General features: G+C 53.9%; 1 protein-coding gene across 1 annotated transcript; it reads left to right on the top strand.

Moving 5' to 3' along the window:
* The first annotated feature begins 646 nt into the window (after positions 1 to 646).
* Positions 647 to 8,359, top strand: CARD8 (caspase recruitment domain family member 8). The gene is given in 9 exon segments (XM_059827884.1): positions 647 to 889; positions 1,432 to 1,470; positions 2,239 to 2,304; positions 3,210 to 3,265; positions 3,355 to 3,575; positions 4,929 to 5,085; positions 5,087 to 5,177; positions 6,030 to 6,155; positions 8,015 to 8,359. Coding segments are annotated over 9 exon segments (1,344 nt in total).
* Positions 8,360 to 10,074: the final 1,715 nt, after the last annotated feature.

Genomic DNA, 10,074 nt, shown 5'->3' with positions numbered 1-10,074 from the left:
CTGCACCTCCCACCACCCCCAAATTAACGCCCCCTTACATGCCACCGCAGCAGGGATGGGAACGAGCTGGTCCCCCATGCAGCCTGGGGCAGGCAGAGCCGCATCCTGCCCAGCCCGGGGAACTGGCAGGGATGGCTGGAAGGGAGGGCAGGGATGTGCTGGGGAGAGGGTGAAGGGCAGGTGCTGGGGTGACCCCATAACCCAGTGGGGTCTCTGGCACCTCCAGATCTGCTTTCCAGGCTGGATCCAAGCCTCTGCTGCACCGTTCCCTTGGGAAAAAGCTCTGCCCTTGCCTGCACAGCCCTGCCCTGCTTTCCCCAGGGAAGGAAGTCGCGGAAGAGGAGCCGGGGGTGGGGGGAGAAGGGGAAAGGGAAGGTAAGAGAGGAGAGAGGTTGTGTGAATGGAGCAGCCCAGGGCAGAAAGGCTGGTGCAGGCAGGGAAAAAAGCCCAGTGCAGGCAGGGGAGAAAACCCAGTGCAGGCAGGGGAGAAAGCCCAGTGCAGGCAGGGGCTGTGGGCAGGAGAAGGAGCACTCAGCTGAGGCGTGAGGGCACTTTGACAGCAGGTCAGCCCTGACGGCGCTTTCAGTTTCTTGGGAAGTGACGGAGCCGGAAACTTGGGTCTTCTGGGCTAGCTGAAAGAGACGCTATGGCGGAGCAGCAGCCCACGGCTGACAGCCCTGGTGAGTTCTGCGTCTTCATTAAGACTTCGTGGGGCAAAACGTTTGCAGTGCCAGTGTCTCTGGACGATAGCGTGTGGGAGCTTAAGGCCAAGCTGAATGCACAGGACTCCTCCCTGACTCCCGAAACGAGAATGCTGCTCTACAATAGCAGACGAATGGAGGACGACCTGACCCTGCGACCCTATGAAGTCACACCCAATGCTTTTTGTACCATACACTAATATGTAAGAGCAGGGTGGCCCCGGGGAGGTGGGTGAGGATCCATCTGCAGGTGGGAGAAGGGGAGTGGGTGCAGATCGGGGTGTCTCCCGAGGAGGGACCCTGGCCAGGACTGCAGGCAGGAGGGAAGGGGCAAAGCAGCTGCAACTGTGTGTGCACCAGGGAGCTGCCAGAGCACGCTTCCACTGGAAGGTGGGAGTAAGGCAAGGGCCCAGGGATGCACCTATGCAGGAGGAAGGCAAGAGGGAGAGGAAGGACTCTGCTCCTGGAAGCTGAGCAAGAAATCTGCCCTCTGCATGGCAGCAGGGAGGGATGGAGAGGTGGAGGCTGGGGATGTGTTCTCAGCCCTGCAGTGCCCTGCCTTCCTGGGGCGGGCAGCTGGGTGGGATCCCTGGTGCCTGGCAGCTTGGTGCATGTGGGCACAAACAGCAGGAAGAAGTTTTATAGCAAAGGCGTGAAAGGGCGGAGGATGGGAAACTCTTCTGGACGTGACCTGGCTCCTGACCTCCTCTGCTTTGTGTTGCTGTTGCAGTGCGAGGTGGTGGTGAAGCTGTTGAACCTGATTTTTCAGGTAAGGGCATGCCCTGGTCCTCACTGACAACCTGGTGCAGCAGAGCTGGTGGAGCTGCACGGTGGTGAGCGTAGGACCTCAAACTCACTGCATGGTGGTGAGCATGTCCCTGCCATGGTTCATGGAGGAGAATGTGGAAGTTGCAGTTGATGTGGGAGCATGCAGTGGTACACGAGGTGACCAGTGCGGCTAATGCGATCGGGAAGGTTGGGTGAAGGCTGCTTGAGGATGGCTGCTTCTCTCAAACATGAGGCAAAAATGACAATGTCTTCCTGTTGTTCCAGTCACAAACTTTGCCCTGAGGAAGGTGGCGGCAGACCCTCGCAAATCTCTGGAAGGCCTCAGGAAGTGCAGAGGTGAGGTCTCTTAGGACATGATGCCTGAGGCTGGGGTGCCTGAGTGAGGAGTACCGCGGGGCTGGGGAGGAAGGCACAGCTGCAGCGTGTGGGCTCACATCCGGTCCTGCAGATGGGGGGGTCCAGCGCTGCCCATCGCCACTGCAGCACCGTGCTGGGTGGCAGGAGCTGGTGGGTGCTGCCCTCGGTCCCAGGAGAGGCATGTCACCCTGCCGACAGGCCAGGCGGGCACAGCTCCCACGCCAGCCTGTTTCCCCCACGCAGAAGCAGGGAGCAGGGCCAGCACTACACCTGATGCTGGGGATGTTGCTCATGCTCTCAGAAGACCTCTCCTCCTGCCTCCAGCAGGCAAGCATGGCTGGAGGAGAGAAATACAGCTTGAGAGTGCTTTCCCCTATGTACCCCTCTGCAGGAGAGCTATCACTGGCTGAACCTGGGCTCACAACTGCAGGGAAACTGCTGGCGTTGCATGGGGGAGGTAAGGGCTTTGCCAGTCCTGGCAGGGCACAGTAGCACCCAAAGGAAATGGCACAGCAGGAAGCCTGGGACTGACCCTGGCCATCACCTGGGAGGTTGGGTGAGTCTTCAAAACCTGTTATTCGCAGCAATTCTTCATACTACAGAGGAGTCCAGTCCCTTTTGCTACACTAACTCAGCATGCACTACCCCAGTGTTCAAGTTCGTGGGAAGATAAATTCTACTTGCTCGCATCCCACATTTATTCTTGCTGCTAAACATTTCGTCTGCCTGTGGCCACTGTCCTCTCTGCTGATACACCATGACCGAGAGGGAACAGCCCAGACTTTACTCACAAGAAAGTCAGCAGCCAACATCTTCTCTCTCAGGAAACAGAAACTTTCCTATCTGGAATTCCCATTTGCAAAATACATCCTAAAAATCAGTGGGTGAAACATGTAGTTTGGAGCTCTGGGAGCTGCTCTGCATGTCCACCTGTTATCTTTCCTACTAATGCATGGGGAATGCATGGACTAACTGATACCTTCCCCACTCCAGTGGCATCTACCCAAGTGGGACTAAGTGTTCAGTCCTCCTTGCTGTGCCTGCACACAGGATTTCTCTTGGGCACCGCTACAGGGATCCACGTTAAAGGGGTCATGAGCCTCAGACATGGCCAATGTATGTTTTTGATCCCAGGGCAGAGTTGTTGCCAGTCAATGATTTTTCTGGCCTCTTCACTGATGAGAGTGATGCCTTTCTGCGCACCAGGCAGCAGCTGCTGATTCCCTGCTGCTGCTTGCGAGGCTCTGAGCTCCCACGCCAAGCTGCATTGTGCTTCACTGTAAATCCCAGCATGCTTCCTGCAAGCAGCACCAAGTGTGCAATACCCCATTCAGTCCCAAACTAGCCACACTTTTGTTGCAGGATCTTCCAGACATGACACCAGAGATAACCCAAGACTTTTTGAAGTACCGCACCGTGTACTGCTAAGAGCTGTTGGGCGAAGCAGGAGCACCTTCCAAAAGCACCATCCCAGGTGGAATGAGCTTGTCATCTCTCCCACCTGCAGAGCTCACCTCCCTGGTGCAGGCATCTTCCAGTGCTCCATCACAGGCCTCAGCTTCGAGGTGAAGGCAGCAGTGACCATCACCTACAGATACACCACTTGGACCAGGCACCTGAGCAAGGCTGACCAGGAAATGTGGGTGCCTGCCAGACCCCTCTTCCACATCGAGGTGCAGCCCGGTGTCGTGCGGGCAGCACGTCTTCCCCACTTCATCTGCCTGGCAGGTACAGCAGCCGCAGAGACCTGGGTCTCCCAAGCCACCATCCCTCAGCCTGTCCCTCCTGGGGACATCTCCAGCTCCTTGGAGACCTCTCTCCAGACAGGGCCAAATTCTCCCTTCCCTCCGAGGTCCCCTATACTCCCTTGTATTCCTCTGCTTTGCTTGGGCGTCCTTCATCCTCCTCTCACTTTCTATCAAGCCTTCTCAGTCGTGCCTTCCCCAGCTCCCACTCCACACCACCAGCCCCTCCTCACCCACCCTCTCCTCCCAGCTGCCATGATGACCCCTGGCCACTACCCTGGCCCAGCTGCAGATCAGTCCCTGGGCTGCTCTGGAGAGTTTCTCAATTCTTTGCATCTATGGCAGCTGTGGATGGCAACAGCCATCCCTGTTCTGCTCCACCGGGACAGGAGCTGGCTGGCTGCGCCCACCCACAGGCTGGACCACCCCGGGATGTGATGCAATAGGTCAGAGCTGGCCCAGGCAGAAGAATAAGTGGAATGAAATTGTCCATTTTCACCCAGGCAATATGAGGAGCCGCAAGGTTTGGATCTGGGTCCTCTGCCCTGCAGTGCTCTTAATGAGCCACTGTTAATGAGCAGAGAAGGAGTGTCAGCACCCGCAGCTGGGCTGCAGAGCACGCAGAGGAGTCCCCATGCCCCGTGCTGGGGGGCCCTGACACAAGCACTGGGTGTGCTGGCCAAGGGACTCTTCCTGGCAAATCCATGTCCTGTTCCAAAACAGTGTGCTGCGAAAGGAGTTTCTTGTTACGTGGCTCCATCTCCTGCCCAGGGCCTGGCAAGCACAGCCGTGTCGGCCAAAAAGTGCCTCTACACACTCTTCACTGACACAGCTGTGCTAAGCAAAATGCTGTAATTATATTAATCTGTCAGGTTAATAGCAGAGTGTGCTGCAGAGATAATCCAGGTGACTGGTCATCAGCAGAGCTCTCTGACCCAGTCATCCATCCCTAGGGATGTCACTTCGGGATGTTCAGGCTGCTCTGGTGATCAAAAGCTAGAGTCACTCGTCACGCAGCGACCGTCTGCCTCCCCGGTACGTGGTGGCGTGGCACTTGTACGCAGGATGCTGTACGGGTGCAGTCTGACAATTTTTACAGTCCCAAGCTGCCACCTTCAGATTTGCAGTTTTCTGAGCTCACAGGAAGACTGCCAAAGGCCTGCAACTCCCTGCCGAACCCCAAAAGCCCAGGGCACACATGGGACCTAAAGCAGAGCATGTCTTTGTGTGTGGGTGCGTGTCTCCTTTCTGCTGCTAAAGCCTTAAAGAGATGAGGCAGCCGGAGTGGGTGCCAGGATGACTAAACAGAACCTTGTTGCCTTTGCTGCTCTTGCAGGAGACATAAATACCAGCCTGTGCTGCATTGCCCATTTTAAATCTGGGAAGATGACCCTGGAGAGACCAACCAGACTGATCACTTTCTCTGCTGTCCTGGAGAATCCCAGCTTCTCGCTGCTTGGGGTGCTTTGGAGGAGGTTATGTTCAACCTTAAATTCACTCCTTGGTTCTGATCTTCCAGCAGCTCAGTGCTGCAAATACAACCCTTCACCTCTACTTGATCCCAGATGACAACTCTGGGAAGCAGGTAAGACGGAGGGAGCTTGACCAGGTTAAAAAGGGATGACATACTGCAGTAGCAGGGACTGGATTTGATAAGCAGAGATGCCTCCCAGTTTTTCTGCCACCAACATCGGATTCACACACGGGCCTGTGCCCCCATCTCCCACCGCAGGACAGCATCCTTGATCCTGCCTCCCCCACTCTCCTCTTTCACAGATGCCTCCAGGACTCGCTTTCCATATTTTTGTCTGGGATAGCATAGAATCATAAAATCATAGAATCATTAGGTTGGAAAAGACCCTTAAGATCATCAAGTCCAACTGTAGACCTAACCCTGCTAAGCCCACCACTAAACCATGTCCCTAAGTGCCACATCTACATGTCTTTTAAATACCTCCAGGGATGGTGACTCCACCACCTCCCTGGGCAGCCTGTTCCAGTGTCTGACAGTCCTTTCAGTGAAGAAATTTTTCCTAATATCCAGTCTAAACTTCCCCTGATGCATGTCCTAGCAGGAGCGAAGCCGTGGCACAGGATGCTCTGCAACACAGAGCAGATGTAGGACTTGCTGGCCGCTGCCAGGCACAGCAACGGGTGGCTGCGTACCAGCCGTTCTCCTGTTGCGTGCAAGCCCTTAGCCTCTTCCGCAGAGTGACAATGTGTTACCCTGCCCATGTTCCTGCTGGCACACGGTAGGTTCCTGCCTGTGCTGAGCAGGGGCTGCCTGGCTCCTGAAGCACAGCACTGCCTGTGATACACACTCAGCAGTCTGTTCTGACTGGGTCGGTCTCTTCTCTTCTTGACTTTCCGAGGGCTACCTCCAGTTCACAGCTCTTTTTTTTTTTCCTCTCTCAAAAGCCATGCTTGATGTTTACAGGCCATTGAAAAACAAGAAACAAATTGGAATTCAAAGCTTATTCCCAAGCCTCCTCCACTCAAACCCCTGTTCTCTGGCTGCATTTACTGTGGGACCAGTACAAATTCTGTGGTGATAATGCCTGAAGTAAGTGGGATTGTTCCCTTTTTTTTTTCTTTTGTAGTGAGATAGAAAATACAAGAAGTCTCTGTCTTCAGCCATATTCTGCTACCAGAATCTGTCTTACTAGGTCTCAGAGCCAGAGGTGCAGGGAGCAGTACTGGTTATGAGTGGCAAAGGTATTTCATGATACACATCCCCAGAAAGAGCACGGAGCACACCCCAAAGCCCCAAAGGGGCTGCGTTTGCTTTTCCTTATGGCAGAAATCATAATGTGGGACTTGCTGGACTTACCGTAGCTGCATATCAAGAGGGAATTTCAGAGGTGTTGACTCAGGTGTGGTCCCAAGTCCTTCATCTCCATCTTCTCTGCAGTGAGTTTCCTTCAGCTTATGAGCAGGACTGGAGAGAGACTTTATGCCATGATGTGACATGACTTCTTTCCCTACTGAAAGTCCATTTGAGGATTTCTGATTTTGAGCACCATGCCCTGTGGCAATCAGATTGCAATGGCTGGGAAAATCTGGGAAGATTTGGCCATTTAGTCCTTGTGGTCACTTGTTTTACACAAGAGTTTGTGACATCCTGCGAGCAGCTGATGACAGTCCAATGGCACATTCATGGCTGGTTATGAAAATCTCTTTTCCTGGGTCTGCACTACACCATAATCATGAAAAGGGAATCAGAGAAACTTAGTTTGGATGGGACCTCAGGAGTGTCTGGTCCAACCTCTTGCTCAAAGCATGCAAGTTTTAAAGTCAGATCAAGGTGCTCAAGGCCATGTCCGGTCAAGATTGAATATCTCCAAGGATGGAGATACCACAGCCTCACTGGGTCTCTAGTCCAGTGTTGTAACACCCATATTGTGATTTTTTTTCCCCTATTATCTAATTGGAGTTTCCCTCACCACAGCCTTGTGCCTGTTCCTCTCATCTCATCGCTGTGCATCTCCGGGAGGCTGGCTCTGTCTTTTCTTTAGTCCCCGTTCACATAGTTAAAGACAGTGATTAGTTCTCCCTGTGACTTTCTCTTCTCCATGTCAAATAAACTCAATTTCCTCTGCCTCTGCTTGCGTATTGTGCACTCCAGACTGGAGCTGGCCTTGTTCCAGAATGTCCATGTCCTTGTACTGGAAAGCCCCAAACTGGACCTAGTGCTCAAATGTGGTCTCACAAGTGCCAAACAGAGGGAAGGGATCGCTGACCTCGCTGTGCTGGCTGTGGTCTTGGTAATACAGACCGGGATGCGGCCAGACTTTGCTGCCAGGGCACACTGCCGACTCCTGTTCAACTTGCATGCCCACTAGAACTCTCGAGTCCTTCCCTGCGAAGCTGCTTTCTGTGTCCACTCAGCGCCTGGGCTCTTGTCTGGTGTGGGGCTATTCCATCCCATACGCAGGGCTCTACATTTGCCTTTGCCACATTGCATGAGCTTCCTGCCAGCTAAGTTCTCCAGCCTTTCCAGGTTCCTCTGAATGGCATCCCTCCCCTCCAGCTTATTCATCATCCCCCCTTGCAGCTCCAACCCTGCTACTGAGCAGAGTGCAGCCCCAAACAGCCAGGGTCTCCAGCTTAAATTGAGAGACCGTCTTAAACCCGTGAATCACAAGGTAGGGTTTGGTTTTCCCATTTCTGGAATGACCAGGTAGTAACTGGGCACTCTGCCTTGAAAAGCAGTTGTAAAGATGACAGAGCCAAGCTCTCGGCTGTGTCAGGTAAAAGCAGTAAAAGCCATAAGTTGCAACCTGGGAGGTTCAGGCCGAATGTTAGGAAAAATTTTATCACTCAGTGGAGATGCAGCCCATCAGAGAAGGTTAGAAGGTGGCAAATCTCTGCTTTTTGAGGTTTTCAGTACTCAGCTAGACAAAGCCCTGTCTCCTGGCTTAGGATGCCACGTGCCGCAGCGTGGTACTCACCTGCGGCTGCCTGGCCACGTGCAGCACAGTAACATGGGTTTGGTGTCTGCTAGGCGCAGCCTTCATGAAGAAGCACAAGACCGAGCTCTGCTCCAGGATGAGGCAGCTCTCCAGCATTTTGCTACACTTACAGGATGCAAACGTCATCAACGGTGATGAAGAAGAGGAGGTGCAAGGTCAAAATACAAGTCAAAGGAAGAACTGACTTTTGCTGGAGCTAACTGAGAAGAAAGGGCTGGAGGCCCAGGAGCAGCTCTGCCAGATCCTGCGGATGAAAGACCCGTACCTCATCACAGACCTGGAGAAGTCCAGCTAGGCCTGGGCAAGCAGACTGCTTTTGCTCCCATTGCTCAGCTCACAGGAGCAACAGAAGGGCAGTCGCGTTTACCAGCACTTGAATCCCGACCTTTCAATGCAAAATCCATGGTGCAAAGCAGCAAAAAGCTTTCTGAACCCCCCAGCCTCAGGCCTGCCTCGCTTGGCTGACTCGGTTGCCAGCAGTGGACAACCACTGTCATGCTGGCCACTGGTGAGAAGCTGCTGGAACAAGAGACCTTGGCTCCCAATCCCGTGCCGATACTTGGGTCCTGTCCGCCTCCCTGAGGCCTCTGCCCCTCCAGAAGCTCCGGCAGCTGCTAGCAGAGGAGCTCCCATCACAACAGGTACCTCCAGCTCAGCCTTCCCGTCCTCAGTGTCCGTGGGCACCTCTCGCAGCGGGAAGAGGGGAACGGCTTTAGCACGCAGAGCTGTCTGCAAAGGCTTGTTCTCACACGCAAGCCACAGCAAGCCATAGATGGTGATGGGAACCTATATCAACATCAAACCTTCCCCTCGTTTCCCTCCAGCCTCGTTTACCCAAATGACCAAAATTCACTGAAGGAGCAAACAAGCATCCTGACCCCAGCAGCTGCCGGGTGAAGGAGCCCCTCCCAAAGAAGCCATGAAAAATAGCAAAGGTAAGAGATGCAGGTTCCTGCATCTTCAGGGAAAGCCTGACTCAACAGCAGCCGCTTTACGTTTAAAAGAAAGCCAGCAGATTATTTTTAAATCACATTCTTCGCATCCATAAAGTCAGTTCCTTCCTGGATCATGTGGATGCCTTCACTGATGGCATCCTCCCGCTGTTGAGCACACCGGTCGGGGCAGGAGCAGTCTGCTCTAGTGTCCAGTATCTACAAAGAGATGTTTTGGGTCAAGCTCAGGTGAAATTCAGACTTGCCTAAGTGGAGACAGCAACTTCTGGAAGCTCAAAGGATCTTCCAGAGAGTGTTGAGTGAAATGGTCCCCACCACGCACTCTGTGGCTTTGTGGGGTGGAAATGAGTATTGCTTTATATTTATTCCTTCTCTTGAACACCCGGAGAGCACCTCGCTGCTGAAACATGCTGTAAGAGTGTGTCTCTGCTCCATCAAGGGCCGAGGACCTTCAATGCAACCAGGGATAATATGAAAAGGAGGGAAGCTGGGAACAAGACCATGCAGGGACACAGACCTGACCTCCAGACGACAAGGGAGGCAGTGAAGGGGACCAGACGTCACCACTCACCCTAATTCATGGGCTATCCAGAAACCACCCTGGGGCTGGCCCTTCCGGGAGGATCAGCCTGGGCTTTGCAACTGCTGCATGCGTCAAACGGGGGGACCCCAGACACGGGCCAGGAGGGGTGCAGGAATGGACCCATGGGGATGGGAAGGGGACCTGGGGAACCAGGAGGGACAAAGTGGAGGGAGGCAGAAAGGGGTACAAAGGGACCACTCAGGTATAAACCGGGGCCGGTTTGGCTGAGTCCTCTGCCTGGTCACCACAGTCTGTCCTACCTTTTCGTATTTTCTTATTAAATCTTTTCTTAACTATTTCTCTGCATCATCTCACTCTCTATCCTGCGTGAGTGTGTGCTGCAAGGACCAAGTGTCAGCTGCTGGTGAGACCTGTGTGTATGTCAGGGGATATGGTGTCACCTACTGGAGTGGGGTCCCAGTGCAGCTACTGGAGCCAGTGGGAGCCTTTAATCTCCAGCTGCGAGGTGGGAAT

This window comes from Gavia stellata, chromosome 21 (genome assembly GCF_030936135.1).
Source record: "Gavia stellata isolate bGavSte3 chromosome 21, bGavSte3.hap2, whole genome shotgun sequence".
Classification (NCBI taxonomy): domain Eukaryota; kingdom Metazoa; phylum Chordata; class Aves; order Gaviiformes; family Gaviidae; genus Gavia; species Gavia stellata.
The sequence above is the reverse complement of the archived record's forward strand: the minus strand, read 5'-3'. Positions and strand labels throughout refer to the sequence as shown.